The sequence below is a fragment of the Lingula anatina genome, chromosome 1 (genome assembly GCF_051362555.1).
Source record: "Lingula anatina isolate TDL-2025a chromosome 1, LinAna3.0, whole genome shotgun sequence".
In the NCBI taxonomy this organism is placed as follows: domain Eukaryota; kingdom Metazoa; phylum Brachiopoda; class Lingulata; order Lingulida; family Lingulidae; genus Lingula; species Lingula anatina.
In genome coordinates this window covers 59,112,372-59,131,534 of record NC_141767.1, presented here as the reverse complement: position 1 = coordinate 59,131,534, position 19,163 = coordinate 59,112,372, and the positions used below count along the sequence as shown (strand labels likewise).

Sequence of the window (19,163 nt, the reverse complement as noted above, 5' to 3'; positions counted from 1 at the left end):
CACAAACACACATAGCTTCCCTTTTGTTTGCATGCTGATTAAAAAAAATGCAACTGTCAATTTCTATCTCTGTTTCCAGGGTAAAATCTCCCATTACTGTCACCAACTCCTTCTCATACCAGGTACATGAAAATTGTGGTACTAGTCCTGTTCTGTTCAGCAAAATCTGATTTTGTTGTGTTCACTTTTAAGAATCTACCCTTAAATAAACCTACATCTCTAATTTTTTTTAACAAGATGGGTTAAATTCCAATGAAAAATAAAATGAAATGATAAAAGATAACCCCAATATTTCACAGATTGGAATACCTTTTGGATAAAAATTCGTTTTCTTTAATGCTACCGGTGTACCGCCACGAGCATCGGTTCCCCTGCAATGTTAGAAATATTGACATGTTCTATTCATACTTGAAAACACAAACCTGCATGTATAATGTTTTACATATTTTGGTACAAAATAAAAACATATAATAACCCCTCCCTAATACTGCAGAGGGTCTTCAGCCGACAAACTTAGAATAGCCGCTCCCTGGATTTTTGTGTACACTTTAACCCAATCACTGAAAGCTGATGGGATGACGTCAGGGATTCCCTCTATGTTGATTTCCGCACACAAAATCATGGTAGACTACGGTGCTTGCGGACACGATGAAACAACTTTTAGTTTTTCCACTCACATTTACTGTAATTTATTTTATTCAGCGAACTAGTGGTGATGAACAAGTTAAGCAACAATGTACAGAAGGATGTAGCCAAGTTCTGGTGAGTGGTTTTGACACACTAACTTTATAAAGTTTCACCGAACTTTTCGTAGTACTACATGTATTTCTATCCCAAATGAAGTTGGTTCTCAGCGAGTTCTACTCTAGGTAGCATGCGATGTATAGTTGGCATGTGAATGTGTTACTTAGAGCATGAAGGTCGAAAAGCAGTGTCTTGGGTCATGACCAGAGAAAAACGATGTTGGAATTAAACTTTTTTGGTGACAGGTGAAAGTCTTCTTGACTCATGAGTATTTTGGGGTGCCATATAACATCTGTCGTACTAGGGCCATGTCGAAAATGTCTCGACCAGAGTACTTGATGTCACTATCAGCTGTTGACACACAGTAGTCTGTCATGGTCTGTTAAAGTGTGTTTGAAAGAATATAAACTTTCAGATTGCCTGTATTAGGCAAATTCAATTTAATCAAGCTGCCATGCATGCATTGATTTTGATTTAATTATGGACCCATGATTTGCTTAATTGTCATTTGTAAAGTTAAGATAAAGAAATAGTTTTCAGAGAAGCATGGTGAGGTACATGTAAGCAGTAAGTGGAGCAAGGGATACATTTCTGATACTGGCATAAGATGTTGAATTCATTAAGGGTAAAATATTCATAAGTATAAAACTTGAGGGTTCTAACTATGAACAATCTCTTCAATTTGTATTTGGCAAGTTCTAAATGAAAAAAACAAGGGAAAGGAAAACCAAGAACAACATGGATGGAAAACATAAAGAAATGGATCAATCAAAATATAGAGAAAGCATATGAATGGCACAAGATCAGAGGCATGGCGATTCATGACAACCAACCTGCTGAGAGTGGATGGCATCCAATGATATGCCAACACATTGGTGAAGTTCTAATTCCTTTTGACTCCTGATCCCTTTATATTTCAAATCAAACATATTTAGGAAGACACCTTTTACAGATAAGCCAAGAGATATGAGATGCATTTTTTTGGGGTAATTTTCAATGTGTACTTATCAAGACTGCTGTGTACAAGTGTTTGTGTATATGTGCATGTATCACGGTGTATGTGTGTTAATTTTTGAGTTTGTTTTCAGAATTGCTGGTGACAAAGTTCCTTTATTTTTTATTTATTTATTCTTTAATATTAGAAAGCTGTCAGAATATTTTTGTATAATTCTGTGGAATAGCTCTATAACAGTACTAAAAGAAAACCCGATGAACATATATATATATTCAGCTTTTCACATTTCCAAATCTACGTGGTGAATGCATGCACGTTTTCTGAGTGCATTAGCATGTGATCAACAGCATTTAAGATGTATCCTTATGATTTTTTTTAGTAATAATCTGTTGTTGAAAAGCAAAGATTTGGCATGAGAAGGTAAAGATGATAGAATTAATGAGTTATAAACATGGAGTTTGCATGTAGTGGAACTAATCACTGCCTGATGATGATTTCTCATGGCTTTTAGTCTACACAGGTTATTCTAGCTTAAAAACACATTATGAAAATAAAATGACATTTTTGCTGGTAATTGCTTCACTGCATGAACAGAAAGAAAAAAATAGAAGGGACTGAAAAATAAGAAGCTCAGACTGTATTAGTTGTCCATTAAATTAGCCATGTAATTTTCTACCTCAGTCAGTTCAAGTTGCTCAGAAGTAAACAGGAGAATTGAAACTGTTCTGGTTTACAGGAAAAGAGCACCTGTCATCTCCATGGTTAGTATAGGCATTTTTCAAGAGGCACATAGGCACCAAGAAGAAAAAACGTAATAGATTATTTCTTAATTCTTACATTAGTAGCTTTTGATCTTTTTTTGCCAATGGTTAAAAAAATTGATTAAACCCCCCCCTCCAAAAAAAAAAAAAAAAAAAAAATTCATAAGTTTGCCAAAATAGATCTATATACTTAATAATCTATAAGTTTAAATACTTCAGTTAATCCTGTAGTACATGATGTACTTTTATATGTTACTTCTGTTATCACACAATATCCGAATTTGGATCAATTTTTTAACAGTTTCAAACAAGAAATGCAGTCGGACAGTTTGGGTAGACAGTAATGATGTTAGGTATCTCCAGCTGTGGCTTATGAAATAAAAACCCTAGGTATTGATTGAACCCTATACTCTTAATGTGATATTATATAGACATTGCAGTCATTAATGTAATGTTAGTTCTTAAAACTGTCTCCAGGACCGCTTAAGAGATTACACAGAGTAAGAGGGCCCATTCTGTAAAATTTGCACATGAAACAGTGAAGTTAGGACAGAACTTAACACCACCTACTTATGTTGCAGAACCCCTATCCTAGCTATTTCACATACACTGCATTTGACATTTTGTAAATGAAAGGATGCACACACACAAAGTGCAGAAACTGGGCTGCAGAAACACTTGGAATTCATTTTCCAGAGTTCACCCAAATATAAGACATAACTTGAACTTGTGCTTAGCATATAAACGACTGATGTGTAGCTAAAGGGGTTGAATTCAATCTGCAAATCCATGTTATTCTGTAATTTGGAAATCTTATTTTTTGATGGACTTAATTTTGAATGTCCCATCTCATAACTTTCAACTGCATTTATGCCAAGGCTCGTCTTCTTCTCTCCCCACCCACACCCCCACCCCAACCCAACCCCTACTCAAGCACATGTACAAGTATAAACTTAGATGATGATGATGATGTTGAAAACCATGCTATCTTCAATCTGTGAGAGTTTTTTACCAAAAGCAGAAGGAAACAAGGATGTCCTGTATAGCCCATGTATTGGGCCATTAGAAATAAGCGGATGTTCATCTTTATAAATATTGTTCATCTTTATATCGATCTTTTAGATCGAAGAGTTTACATAAAACCAATATCAAGGTTGTTATTTTGTGCTTGTTTCAGTATAAGTGCACGGAATCAGAACAAGAGAATGAAGTGGTTTGCCAACCTGCTGAGACAGCAGATAGAAAAGGTGTTATTTTAGCCTATCTTGCACCTGTCATGATATATAGAATACACCACATACTATCACTTTCAACACATGCAGGTATGCTGAAACAACTTTTTCTTGCAGCATTTGTGCACTGTATCAGAAAGAATAATAAAAAAATGGCAGGGGAATCCAATGTCTTGAATTAATTTTGTACTCCTTTGCTCTGTAATTTTTAGCATGATCATTTCCACGTTATGATTGATAGTATGTGGAAGACTAGTTATTTTGAATTCATGAGTGGTTAATGTCATAACAACCAACTTATGAAAGTGATCTGAGTGATTTCACTGAAATTTTTGTTGTTTTCAAGAAAATTCTTAAATCACAATATCATAAGGTTTTTGTGCTGCCCCCCCCCCCCAAAAAAAAAAAATCAGATTCATTGCTCCTATAATGTATATGTGTATTGCGTGTGTTAGTGTATGTATGTGTGTTATTGATTATATAACCTCTAACATTGATTGGTATCTGAACAATCTTTTATGTGTCCTGAACAAAAATTAACGGTATGTGTCATTTAGTTGTATTTTTGCCTCATGTTTCAACATGAAGGAAATGTTCAAAATTTAAAACCAAGTGTTTCAGGATACTGCAACTTAGTTATTTCCATCAAGTACCAGCACATTTCTGATTGTTCTCTGATGTTTATCCAGATACATCTTTTTGTGTTACTTTGGATAAGTGGACATATTAACTATGGAAGAGACCACCAGTTTGAAAATTTTGAAGCACTCTATTGAAGTTTCCAGATGAGAATTTAGACGCTATCACCAGCATATCCAAAACAGAATTTACTATCTTTACATGACCGTGAAGGGACTTCCCTAGACTAATTTTACATGATTGTTCCAAACTTCCATTTGTGCATTCTCATTGTTTAGGTAATTGCTCTTCAACTGTTGGGGTTAGAGTGGTGGGAAATATACAAGACTGGGAAATCACTGAACAAAATGTAAATTCATATAAGTATTGCTTTTACAGATGGGTTAAATAAAGAACTGTGGATATATTTGAATATGATACCTAATACGAAACATTGTTCTTGTGCAAGAGTGGAATAACAATGTTTTTACCATTAGATTTACATTATTGTACACATATTCAATTTGATGCACGAACACAATATTGTGGGTAACTCTTAAAATAGTTTGAAATTCCTTTAATGAGGGCAAGATAAGGTCAAAAGTTGAAAATTATATGTTTTACACTTAATTTCAATTTAAAATTCATTTGTATGACCTTAATACTGTTAATCTTATAAAACCAAACAGTATCTTTATTCCGTGTTTGGCAAGGATCTACACTGCAAATGAACTTTTGAAGTGGCAAGAACAAAGCCAGTGGGTTGATTTAGCAGTGCTGATGTCAGTATTCAAAAAAACTAGCACCAACAGAAAATGCAAAATCAGTTCTGACATGTGCAAGTTTTTTTAAAATTCGCATTCACACATATATAAAGGATGCATAAAAGGTGCTTTGATACATATATAAGTACTTAGTATTACATCAAACAATGGCTATCACATTTATTTTAAATAGAGTTTGTTTTATAAGCTAACATAATTAAAACTAGAAAAGCACTCCGAGAGCGCAGACCTCCGCCAAGGCAGCATTTTTTGATTATTATTGATTATTGATTGATAATTGATCCGGATCACCACCAAAAACTAATCATCCCTTCCTTGGCCCACTTCTGACAGTTTCTGAAAATATCTTCAAAATTGGTTTATAACCTTTTGAGTTATGTTGATGACAGACAAACATACAAACAAACAGACAGACAGACAAACAGGGGTGAAAACATAACCTCCTTGGCAGAGGTAAAATCATGAATCTATTCGTTTAGCTTTTTTTGAATTTTTGAAAAGCTTGAATTTCACCAATTGCAAAAGAATTTTTGGTTCTTCAGTGTAATAGATACCCTCCCTTTGTAAAAAATTATTTAGCACATTTTTTGCCCCTATATTACTAATATGTCATGTGTGAAAAGAAACATATAAAAGAGACTAAGAAAATCAGTTTGTGGTCTCATAAAGATAGCCACAAAAAACATTAATGTTTTGAAAAACAAATTTATGAAAGTAAAAAACAAGCCCAAATATTTGCATCATTGCACAGGAAATGGTATTTGCATTTTAAAAAGGTATTTTGTTGTTATCAGGTGTGAATTACTTACTGGTATGTAGTGTGAGACATATTTCAGCAGTTATGTATAATCATAGTTACACCCACTCTGTGATCTGCAAGACTTTTTTGCAGTTGATCACTTTTTATTAGCACTGGATGGCTTTTACAGCTGTGAAGTTCTCCTTTGCATATTGCATAAAACAGCCTACAGTTTTTTCTCTTACCCCCGAGACTAAAATTTCTGAGTTGTTTGTGGTGCCAAAAATTGTAGGCTTTCAAATTGGAATGGAAACAGCAACTATCAAATAGCATTGGCATGCATGTGTGTATCATTTACACACAGCATTTCTGGGCTACAAAATGAGAAATTTCCTCAAAATTTGCGTTGGAATTTTTAGAATATTAAGGGACACCTGACAACTTTGCCTGCTAATTCTAAAGTTAAAGATCACATTACAGTTGACAGGTGCTATGGAGAAATTTAAAAGGGCATGTATATGTATGCACTTTCAGCTTTCAGAATCCTGCTGTTTGAAAGAACTAATCACATCATGTTTGGTTCTTGTTAGTGCCAATGTTTATTCCCATTCAACAGAACCAATTTATGTAGAGTTTGTAGAAGAAAAAATATATATATAATACAGAGAGTGTACAGTGCACAGAGCAGTGAATGAAATAAATGTGTAAAACATTTTGAATTTTTTTCTATTTTAAGTTTAAGCCACTTGTCACCCCTTTTTGTATTCCTTCAATAAATATTGTACCTCTCTGATGTCCTCTACAGCATCTCATTATATGAGTTTCTTTCTAATCCAAGTTAAGTAGGTCCAGCTGTCCTTTACAGTAGAGGTTCCTTTACCACTTTTGAAGGGAAGGTTACATGTTTCTTGAGTGGTTAAAAACTAAATTTTAAGTGCACATTTTCTGCCAGAACCTCAGGTTGGGTCACTTCCTTTTTCACAAGCATCTGGTTTTAGGAAGTTTTTTTTTTACTTTTGAATATTCTTTACAGTAGCATTATTCTGGGATTGTAAGAGATTTGAAAATAGAAGTTTACATTTTTTGCAATTAAAAACAGCTTTTGAAATTGCAAATTGAAAAGTATGGTCAGATGAATGAGGAAGTATAGAGTAAACTGGTACAGGAAACCATAAAGTACCTCATCAAGATTATGTGGTATGCGGTGTAAAATATACAGGAAAACTAACCAAAAAAATTAGATGAAACGCCAAAAAAACTTGTATGATTTTTTTTAGATATCTGACATTCATACAAATAAGTATAGCTTGCCAGTTAATGGATGGCAGCCACTTGATAGATGTGAGCCAGTGATGTTTCTGTACTCCTGAAACTTGATTTTAGGTAGAAAAAGCACCAACAAATATATCAACAGGAATATTAACTGAGCTATCCTAATGAGAAGATCAGGTTGTAAAATAGATCAGTTGTTTTAATGCAATAGAGTTGTCAACTTCAAGATCATTCTCAGTGTTTTATCTTGAAAGTTTTTATGTACTTCCTCTTTTTGCCTCTGACAAAAAAAAAACAACAACCTAGATGGCGTTGATGAGTAGCTATCGTACTCCCCTGCACTTTTACCATTGTCCACCCCCAGGTATAGTGGTCTAGAAATAACAGAAATTACAGCATGAAAGGAATTTGGAATTATCCACCCCCAGGGACAGTCCAAGCCCCTGGCACGCTAAGATCCCATTCCCATACCTAGATTGATCTAACAGGATCGATCCATCTTCAAGGGGTTTCTCACTAAATTGCTTTCAGCTTAATTGGCTTAGCTGTCTGGCATGCCTACTAAAGTTGCTAAACGATAGTTAATTACCCCCTAACAGCTCCTAGAGTAGGAATTACTAACACACAGACTCTCATACCCACGAACTCATAGATACTCAGACGGGCGAGTTAACATGATCCCCGACTTTTGTCCCAGAAGTGCAGAGATAAAAAAGTTTCTTCTGGCTATAGGGTTTTTTTTTCATTGTAGCCGCTTATGTACTTCTCATTTTCTAAAATGCCATCCTAGTTTCTTAAAAATCCCATTTAACCCCCTTCTTTCCAGCCATTTCAGTCCAATCCCGCTGCTCCCCTTCAATCTCTAAATAGGAGCACAATTCAACACCTACTTTAAACAAACAATAAAAAGATGGCTGAAATAGTATGATAGAGGTGGATAGTATGTATACAGGTAACTTTTGAACAGTCCCATTATGTAGATGATGAAGAAGTAGATGAAGAAGTCAAATTAGGCTATTTCTACTCTGTCACAAAACGTATTGTTTTTTTAGGTTTAGATAAGACAGCCAAACTTGGACAGTCAGTTATGTGAGTTCAGCTTTCAGATATTGGTCTAAGAATGTTCTTTGGATGATTGCCCCACAGTTAAGGTAGTACTCAAATAAGTTATTGTCATTATTTAGAATGGATGTGATTGTCAAGACTATTGCAATGTGCTCTAGATGTTGAGGTTTTGAAAAAAGAATGGCCTAAGTCTTCTAGAATCAAAATAGTCTTTGCCAAGACTGATTTTAGACTTAAATCACTTAGTTAAACAGTATGAGTATACTATGTAAAGAGAAAGAAAAGCAGAAACAAACGGAAAAACAACGGAAAAATAATGGGGAAATGTGCCACAGAAGCTTGCTTTGCACTACTAATCTGTGCTATATCATCCTATAAACACGCTCAAGGGAATGCATGGTTTCATATATTGCTGTAGTAACATGATTTTCTTAGATTTAGATTAGTGTTTCAGGTTCATGTTACTACATGAAGTGCAACGTAATTTTGATAGTGTAAAGACATGGATAGGTGCCACAGAGTTGAAATACCATACCAAAATGTCACACAGGTCATGGGATGGGCAGAAAAATACCTAACAGTCTGCTTTCCTAGATTTAGTGAGTGAAAAAACAGCTGAACATGTGGCATAGAATGTAACCAGTAGTTGCTAAGAAAATTGATGGGGTTTCAATTATTTCTTTCCACTAACTTTTGTATTTTCTGGATTTGGAAGGGAATGCTTTCTCTAAAGTTCATTATTTCAGGTTTCCTCTTTCCAATATACCCTCAAGAAAATGAAGTGATGCACATACAGTCATTCAGTCATTAAGTTACTTTATGACATTTAGAGTTATAGCAGTGCCTTTGAAAAGTTATCAAAATTCTAAATTGTCTTTTTCTTTAGATGTCTGAGGGAAAGTGAACCAGACATTATTATCACTAGTCAGTGAACTCTTCTGCATTGCTTTGTAAAACTTTGCGTAGTTGTTAATTTCTTTTCTTTTAGGCATAGTTGAATATTTAAGATTGTAAAATGGCTTACACAATTTGGCATTTGGAAGTTAAATGTGGGGGTAAAAAAAATAACTTTTATGATGCAAAAATGTTTAAGTTAGCTCGGCCAGCAATAAGGCAATAGTCTGTGGCTTTTTGAAAAGCCACAGTCTACTACTCTGCTTTCAACAAACCCACAAAGAAAAATATAATTAATGAGGGTGATTCATTCTGTTCGACCTAAAAATTTCTGCTGCCAAAAGCAAGTGTCAAAAAGTTGTTAGAAATTGGTCAACACACATTATATACTTTTAACAGTGACCCTTTCTCTGAAAATTTTCAAGGATTTTAAACTTAAAACATTTTGATTGTAACATTTGATTTTCATTTCATTATGCAGATAATGAAGCATCCCTAATAAAACCTAACATTTCAAGTTCCAAATAAACATATTGCATATGTTAAAGGAAAAGTGGTCTTAAAATTGGATGGAAGCCTCAGTTAATATCAGTCACATTGACATATGACTTTACCTTCTGAACTCTCAACTGGTAACCTCTTCTTAAATAGCTTAGGGTAACTTGACAAATTGCCATCTACATGTATTCATGTAAAAAATTGACCTCTGTTAGCAAAATAAATCAAAAGATCATATATCAGGAGAAGTATGATAATGGTCCTGATGTCAAGGTAAACCCATAAATTGCACTGGTTGTACCTATTAGCCAGACTGGAAAGTCACAACAGTTACTAAGAATAAACTGAACCTATAAGATCTATTCATTTATATTATATCACACATTTGAGTACCTAATTAAGATAATAATGATCAAATAACTTAAAATATGAAGATTGATAATTTTGTGATTCCTGCAACAATAATGGCATGACCAGCAAGTCATGAGTGTCATGAGTGACTTGTTGATTTTTTAAAAAACTGGGATTTCCTGTGAAAATGTAGATGGCAAATGGGATTTTTTTTTCATTAAATTTGTTAAAATTCTTTAAATTTTCATTGTTTTGCTTACAGATTGATGCAGTGTTTTCAATTTATATTTATCAAAGTTTAACACTTTTTTCCAGAATGATGTGAATTACTTTGATGATCTGAAGTGCAACACATCTTGCAGAGAAACACAGGTAGTGTAAAACATTCATGCATTCTCTTTTTAAACCCATTACAAGGGTTGAATGTACATACAGAATTAAGAGCCAGAACCCTGTTAATACATAACAGTTGAAATATTTGTTTATGGATACTATAAAGTCATGAAAGTCACATTCTCAGGGATTTTCAACAGCATCCTTGATTTGATTTTTCATAGGTTATGTTTTATTCATGATAATGTATGATTTCAAGGAAGTGTGAGTTAGTGGGCATCATTCTCTGGGATATCAATTCTCTTCCCTGTTGCACCTGCTATAGGAAGAGGTCTGGAATTCGTTTTGACAAGTGTATTTTCAGTGTCCAAGAGAATAGTATGAGCTGGTCGCCCATGCATCTATCAAAACAAGAAAGTCTGGCATTCATCAGAAATGAAGCCTTAGCCAAACCAAGACAAAGCATCCAATGCAGTTTGTATCACATTATTTTGAACCAAATATTTGACTCATTCTTCGATGTCAATTTTCCATCGGAAAGACATTATCAGGAGAGGTGTAAGAAAATGACAAAAATATATTACATTTTATCATATTTTCATTGATTTCTCTCAAAGTTAAACATGTTCTTGTCTTGTATTTACAAGAAACAGATAACTATGTACTAGCATGCATGGTGGCTAACCAAAAATGGTAAGGTATTGGATCAATTCATGGTGCCTAATCCCATACCAAATGGCCTCCCACGAGTTTCATTATAAACTTTCCAGCAAATTGATATTTCATATTGCTTGATAAGCTGACAAATCATTTTTTTTTTCATTTTTCGTCTCTTGGTGTTGTGATTCCTTAGAGAGATTTAAGCTCAGTAAACAGCTGGAATATTTTGCCTGCCAGCATGAAGAGACAAGAATTTGCTTTTTAAGTTCTCTATTTTATGACTTATTGAAAACAATTTACATTTAGAGTTTCTGATTACCAGACTATCCACTTCTTAGCAGTCACAATGACAAGAGTAGTCAGAGAGATTAAAGTGTAGGCAGTAATGATTCATGAAACCAGATAGAGGAAATCACATATTTCCGTAATAGCAGGAAAAGTGAAATGTCATCTAGCTGTTTAAGTCATTTGAATAAGAATATGGCAATTTGTATTTTGCTACTGCTGTCAGTTAGAAAAACATGCACTGATATGTTAGAAATAGTTCAAATTCAGCAGACAGGTGTTTTTAGCAATACTTTCACTGAAGGAGTGTGTTGTGGGATATTGTTCTAGGTGCTGACAAAGCGCCTGTACTTATTTAGCATGGGTAAACAAAATTGCTGTAGTATGCAAAGCTATATGAGTGCATGCTTTAAAACTTGAAATATTTTGTGGGACAATTAGGGCCACTAACCTCCCAAAAAAGCTCAGTTATCAATATTTATTAGGACTTTGGGTATTGCTTTCAAAACAAGAGCCTATTATATTACTTGGTGCAGGTCACCTCTCTCAGTAGCCCAACACGCTGAACAGCGTCAGGGGACAGGGGACAGCTTTATGTGACGTGATGTTAGATAATGACGTGTTGTTCTTACAACAGCACATTAGTTTCACATCATTTTAAAATGTGTTAAGATGCATGCTTTAACCAAGAAAAAGTTACAGTAAAAGTTAATGAAAATAATTAACACTACTAACAGCATTTAAGACCATTTATAGATTTGAAAGTAAAGAGATTGCTGAAGTTGAGTGTTCTGATATATATGCCTGTACATTAGTACATAATATGAAATTTAAGAAATTAGGTTATGTTGTATATGAAATTTATGGCCAGTATACGAGCACAGTACGGACATCACTTCACATATGTAAGATAATCTAGGCTTAACTTGTATCTATTACATATTATGCAATTAACTGATACATAACTTCATTATAATTTAATTTTACATTAAATACAGTGCAGAGGTGCACATGAATTTAACATTCATGTTTAATTACAGTTTACTATGAGGTAATTATAATTTTATATAAAAAGTAAAGTATATTTTATTCATCGTCTCTGTGCTCTAGCTGTACACTTTTCGGAATAATGATCATTTGTCATAGCAGACCATTGGCATTGCTAACCATTAGGCATAGTGAACCTTCCCCATAGGGAACCTTCATCATAGCAGACATTCAGCATAGCGAATCTTCATCATATAGAAGCACACCCATGAGGAACTCACTGTTATGCCACCTGTCATCTTGAAAAGTCTTTACAGCATGCATAAAGGATGAATAGAGTGATGAAGATATACTTCTGAATGTTCCCTTACTCTAATTTAATTAGTTTTAGGAATTTTACTGTGGTTTATTCTCTCTGCATTGGTCCTGTTTTCTATTACTTTCAAGTGAAAAAGTGGACTGCTTATCATATGATTACTATTTTATATACATGATTTGGGTAATGATAATGGTCATGTCAATGACTTCTTGGCAGGAGACAATCTTTGTACAGTGTTAACATGACGTCTGTGATTGAAAAGGATGGCACTTAGATAAAATAATTCTTATACTTATAGCCTCAATCATCTTCATGAAGTAGATGGATGTCCACCACTGCAGGCTGTTCTACATTTATTACTTAGTAATGATTTGTATATTTTCAATTTTTCATTTTGACTGTAATCAATCAGTAATAACAAAGCTTTATCTATAAAGCATTTTTATTAGAAAACAGAACTCTCACATACTAGTACTTGCTCATTTTTTGAAAATTCTTTCATGCTGAGTTGGCAATTTTTCATCCTGTCAAGCTGTATGAGTCAAAAAGGGTTAAATTGGTATTAACTGCCCAAGAGAGACAACAATTTAACAGAATCAGATAAAGTTCAGATTCCCAATCCAGAGTCGGAAAAGTCCAATGCATTGCTTGTATTTTGCTCTGTCTGCCACTTGTGTATCTAAATTCGGTTGTTTTGTTGCAGTTCTAAGTTGGTTAAGTTATCAGTACTGCTTTGCTGCCATGTAGTCTTTATAGACATTGTTTGTGTGGACATATATAGCCTTCAATTGTGTCTGTTGCAACTAGCCTGATTGGATTATTTTTCTAGTAAATATTTTTATTGACTGATGACCAGTTTAAAAATTAGTTACTTATGATCTTTCTTTTTTTTTTTCAATAAGTTGGTCTTTGTGTTCCAAGCAAATCTTAAGAATTAGATAAATATAAATCCCTTATCATAGTTATTCTGCTGACAGAAATTTGGCAGTCAGACAGACCAGTGAGTATAAGTGATCACATTATCTCCACTGTGAAACAGTTTTAGGGCACTTGTAATTTCACTAAAAGTCTAAAAAACATTATTCCTGTTGTTAAAAAAACATGTTTGTGAACTATTTATATACTTAAAACGAACATGAAACAAATAAAACTTAATATTAATGGTGTATTGGGTCACTATCAATAAGATATTCTTTCTGTTTGTCTTTGTTCCAGTTTTGATATTTTACATTTAGTGCACATATCCTCACTATTTCCTCAGGGTTCAAGTGTTTTAAGGACCAAAGAAGTGTTTTAGAGTATGCAGTAGTGGTGTTTTGAAGTGCTTAAAAGGTTTTGATTTTAGATTCTACAAAAATATTACTCAAGTTATACTCCTTCTGAGGTCCTATGTATATTTTCTTTGGAAAACACTTCATAAGAAGGCTAGTGTTTCATGATCATCTTTCTTACGTAAGCTCATTTTTGATTTACCAAATAGTTTTGATGTTGTTTTTCTTCTCTCCTTTCACCATGTATGTTTGACACTAATGTGTTTGCTACTTTTGACCAGTGTACCTGTCTGCCTAAGTTATTTCTGTGCTGTACTTATCAAGCAACCAGTTACATTTGTTTTTCTAATCAGATCAGCACTAATTTCAGTGCTATATATTTTTATTCTTGATATTATTTTAAATCACCAAAAAGCTGAGAGTTGAACACACCATGTGAAAATTCTGCAAGGAAGTATCACAAACAAGAATAATAAAATCTTTAAGATCAGAACATGTGTATTGATTGGTGGCAACAAAACTGAAAAGCAGGCTACCTTATAGTTTTATTCTATACAGTAAGAGCACTACAAATCCTACCCAGAAGCATATTAACAATCCCAAACTTATGTGACTGAAAGATGGATAATTTTTCCTTATTGAAAAGATCCTGTCCGTACACAAATGGCAGACATATATAAATATCCAAACCAATTATTATAAAACAGACATTGAAAGGGGCTCAATTCCAACTTGCAGTTTCAAAATGTAAGAAGAGAAATGTTTTTAAGATAGACAGGATCATTTGAAACTGACCATGACCTTACAATCTAAGTAAATAAATGAGCTTCCTCACAGGCTAGAGTGCAAATATTCAGGTGGGTGAGAAAAGAGCACAGTAGTAGGTATGTCTGGAATTGATGAGCTCTAAGTGGCTGTATCAACTTCTGGGAAGGGTGTGAATAGCTGAACATAAATATTTCCAAACAAAGTCTAATGAGTTCCATCTTAATTGCATGATTGAATCACTAATAGCATCAGCATTCATTTTGAAGAGTAGGATCCTTCAAACCTTTCTCACTAAATGATTATGGCCTGTTTTTTCTCTCATCACATCTATTTGACGGCTTGTCAGAACCTGGGAAACGTGTTTTGGGTTATGTTGCTGATCCTATCCTAATAGTTTTTTCTGTAGTTTCTGCTGAAAGATTGGAGGAAATGAATATTAGTTCCAGAGCAGTGGCTTCTGTTATTTGATATGCTCTTGTCAGAATAAATGTTACAGCAAGAAGATAACATTGTGATGATGTTTTTTTCTTTCCATCTTTTGTAGTCGCTGAAAAAATATTGACAATAAAAATAAGTCTATCTGTTAAAATGTTAATTGCTTTGAATTGAAGATCAAGGATTGTTCTATTGTGTAAAGCAGTTAGTGAAAATGCACATACACCATGAAGAAAGTTCCCAGAAAAGGATGGACAGGCAAAAAAATAATCCAGACAAAAACTGACAGAGAAAGGCAATGCTTATATTTAAGCATTTCCCAGAAACAGATATATAAGCAAACTTCCATTTTTTGCAATAAATAAGAAAATCTGTTCCTTATCATGCCCATATTGTGTTTCCTGGTTTTAGATAAGGGTATAACATCAGTGTTTGAAAATATCCCTAAGTCTTATTTTTTACATCTACTTATTCTGCAAAGCTATTTTATTAACTAAAATGTAATGAAACATCATATCCAAAGAAAAATTTTTTTGATGAGAATTCAATTTGGCAAGAAAATCCCAGATAGATACCTTTGATCAAGTGGATAAAAAAGCAGATAAAAAGTTATCAGTTGTATTTCAATGAATTTTTGATTAATTTAACATAATGGAATTGCTTTTGGTAGTTTTGACTCGGTAGCATTCGCGGTATCTCTGTGGTGTTCAATGGGAAAATTTAGTCAAAAAACACAATGAATACATGGAACATCTCTGAATTTGTCCACTAAATTTGTAGAAATCCTATAAACAGTTGTATTCTGCATACTTGAAAAACTGTTCTTTTTCCCATTATCTTTTAACCTCTATCAGGAATATTTCTCCCCAAAATTAATGAAATATGAAGGTTCATCATCAGCAACTCTTTGACCAACAATTTTTCTCAGTTAGATGTCTGCTTCTTTGACCATTTGATAAGTTATAGACATTCTAGATCCATATTTCACATTCACCTGTTGCTATTAGTTTCATCTTTACTTTTACGTCTGACTTCTGCCTCAGACTTACACCCCATTTCCATAGATTTTTAGATCGATCTATCCCTGTGGGGAGTCTCACTAGATTACTGTCGGCTTGGCCGGCTTAAGCATCTGTCCCGCCTACTAAAAGCTGTAAAGGGGTAATTAACTATGGTGCCCGCTCGGCTGACTGCAATTTAGCGTGAACCCCCAGGGAGTTAGGTCGATCTAAATCTTAATCTTTAGATCGATCTAAATCTCTGGGAAAGCACCCTTAGTTGTATTTTTTTATCTGAGAGTTGTTATGCTGCAAGTTATTCATAAAAAGCTATAACAATGTTACTACAATGCCAATTAATGAGCATAAATTTGTTATTTGAAAAGGAAAAAATTGCAAGAGCAGAGGGAGGAAATGATGTTTTTGTTAAGTTCTCTTTGGTGTTTTTTTTTAATTAAACATTTTAGTAAATTGACTGATGTTTGAAAGGTGTCTAAGGAAACATAGTAACACAGGGGCATAGTGTTTTTCTCTAATGGCTTCTTTAGACATCATTACATCAAAGGTTACACATATACACATTTCACAATTTATAAACAGATCGACCTCACAGTTTGAATAAAAATATGCAGTGAGCAAGTTGTGTGTAAATATTTTCGAAATGTTGAAATAATTCTTAGATGAACATTTATTCATTTATATATATCTGCGCCTTTTTATTTGTCTATCTGCCAATATTGTTGAAATATATTTCTGTGGAAATAATATTTCAATGTCCAATACTGTGTGAATGTTCTATAGATAGATACATTGCATTGTTTTTTATTTTTTCATAAAAATATATATATATTAAATAGAGGTAGCATATTATACAAAATATATATAATTTTTTCAGTGCCAGAATGGTTGTGATATATGGAGGAAGAGTGCAAATAATGTCCTACCCTGCAGTGAGGCATGTGTAAGTATTTTGTTTTTATTAGAACTAATTCCTATATTATCTATTTTAGGATGTCTTCTTGACTTTTAGCAGAGAACCTTTTAGAGGATAGTAGTGTATAAAATGAGAGGATCTGGATTTATTCAGCTTGTCCCTTGCCTGCTACATGTATCTCTGCTGTTGGGTCTTATTTTAACTTATCAAAGTTTACATTATATATTCTTTGCAAAAAAGTTAAATTGTTTGCATTTAATTTACCAGTGAGATATTGAATACTTGTATTTCAGAACTCTTCAGGCAGCAATCAAAATCAAGTAAGTTACCATTTCAGAAACATGCTAAAATAATAAAGCTTTCTTAATATTTGATTTTGTTCTATTGTGTAATTGCTCATGGGCATTAGGATCATTCAATCACTTTACCTCTGCCATCTGTCAGTAAAAAGTCTGCAAAATAAACATAGTTTATTCAAACAGTAAAGATTTATTATATAGGAATATAAACAATTTACATTTTTCTTTTCAAAGCTGCAGTTTTGTACAAGAGGATGTAACTTAGCAATGGATATATATGCGCAGAAAATAAATGGTATATAATTGCTTTTGATTTCATAATTCTTTGCTATCAGTGATTTTAAAAAAAAATTTTTTCGTTAAGATATTTTTCCTCAATTGAAGTGATTTTTAAATGATTGATTATGCACATATACGCACACGCACACACACACACACACGCACACACACACGCACACACACACACACACACACACACAGTTCAAATGTCTCCCTTGTTCTTGTAGCTACATTAGGTGCCCTAAAACAGCCTACATTAGTTCCTGGAGGTTTAAGCCATTCATCTGTGATCTTACACTGGGAACCCCCAATTGACAACCTCACATACCATCTGCAGGGGAAGTTTGCCCAGTTTCCAGACACTTGGAAGTACTTTGACAATGTGGAGAAGTTGGGAAATGAAAACATGCTTGTTAAAAATCTCCGTCCCTATGTACAGTACAAGGTACACATTCCAGAAAGCAGTGCTGACTAAAGAATTTTCTCTGAGCCTGTTTTGTACTTTTAGACTTATTATCAGAATTAAAGATATGTTGTACTTGGTAGAACATTTCCTTTGAGTTATTTTGGACACTGCTTGTCTTGAGTACTTGTTGTGATAAAACTTAAAGATATAATGTAACAATTTAGTGGTGTGTGTGTGTGCATGCGTGCGTACGTGCATGTGTGTATGTACATGCACACACACATTTAATCAGAACTTATTGATTATGTAGTCTGTCTTGTTTTGTGGTATGTTAAAAACTTGATATTTTAATGAGAAAAGAAACAGAAGGTATCCTGCAGTGGTTCTTAAAGCTTTTTCAGTGTGTTTGATAATGGTCGGTGTTTTTATGAGAGAGAGAGAGAGCGTGTATTTGCATTTTGAAGTGTTCATGTGTTTGAGCCTGTTAGAGAAAGCATGCACATGTATTTATGTATTAACATGTGATCAAACATATTTCTTCGTTTGTTTTAGTTTCAAGTCATGGTTGTGATCACACCCAGGCATCTTCTAGAAACCCCAGAGAGTTATGCCATCCAGACACTGCCTTTTGGGGGTATGTATAATGAAGATGAATAAAAACATTATTGGGAAGTGGTGGAAATCATGCACATGGGCTTAAAATGTGAGGGTGCACTGCAATTATCACCAGTTCTCACTTGAGTTGTGATGGAAATGGTTTGTCTTGCTCAACTTAGCACTGTGTATCCTAAATGTTTCAGAAGGAAACCTCATTCTTCATTTGACAGATATATACAACAAATTATGTTAATATTGCTACTTACATTATAGTTCCTGCCAGTCCACCCAAGTTGACGAGCATTTCTGGTGAATCTCCTACTGTTATCCAAGTGTCATGGCAACCTCCCATGTTTCCAAGTGGACCATTGGTCAGATATGATGTAGAGCTCACAGACTTAAGTAATCCAGACAGAGACACCATCACGAAGGACATAGGCTTACAAACTAGCTGTACCTTTACCAGTCTGAAGCCAAGTACCCAGTATTCTGTGAGCATTGCTGCTGTAAACATGGAAGGATTGGGCCCTGCAGTATATGGGAATATTACCACCAGTGGACTGGGTATGCCTACAAATGTCATTTGGCTCATTTCTTCTTTGTGTCATTTCTTCGGTTCTTTAGTTCTGATGCAAACATGATGGTGTTTAAATTTGGTCAGTTTTTTTCAGCACAAAT

General features: G+C 34.0%; 1 protein-coding gene across 9 annotated transcripts in view; it reads left to right on the top strand.

Moving 5' to 3' along the window:
• The first annotated feature begins 588 nt into the window (after positions 1 to 588).
• LOC106154683 (proto-oncogene tyrosine-protein kinase ROS) overlaps positions 589 to 19,163 on the top strand; it is a 60,255-nt gene continuing 41,680 nt past the window's right edge. For 7 of the 9 annotated variants that reach the window (XM_087000969.1, XM_087000968.1, XM_087000966.1 and 4 more), the window contains exons 1-8: positions 589 to 762; positions 10,230 to 10,286; positions 16,866 to 16,931; positions 17,198 to 17,224; positions 17,438 to 17,498; positions 17,710 to 17,927; positions 18,441 to 18,522; positions 18,759 to 19,049. In XM_087000969.1, coding sequence (XP_086857095.1) covers positions 649 to 762; positions 10,230 to 10,286; positions 16,866 to 16,931; positions 17,198 to 17,224; positions 17,438 to 17,498; positions 17,710 to 17,927; positions 18,441 to 18,522; positions 18,759 to 19,049 — 916 coding nt within the window. In that variant the 5' untranslated portion in view covers positions 589 to 648. The remainder of the gene's footprint in view (positions 763 to 10,229; positions 10,287 to 16,865; positions 16,932 to 17,197; positions 17,225 to 17,437; positions 17,499 to 17,709; positions 17,928 to 18,440; positions 18,523 to 18,758; positions 19,050 to 19,163) is intronic. The other 2 variants (XM_087000967.1, XM_087000970.1) reach the window with 2 other exon arrangements.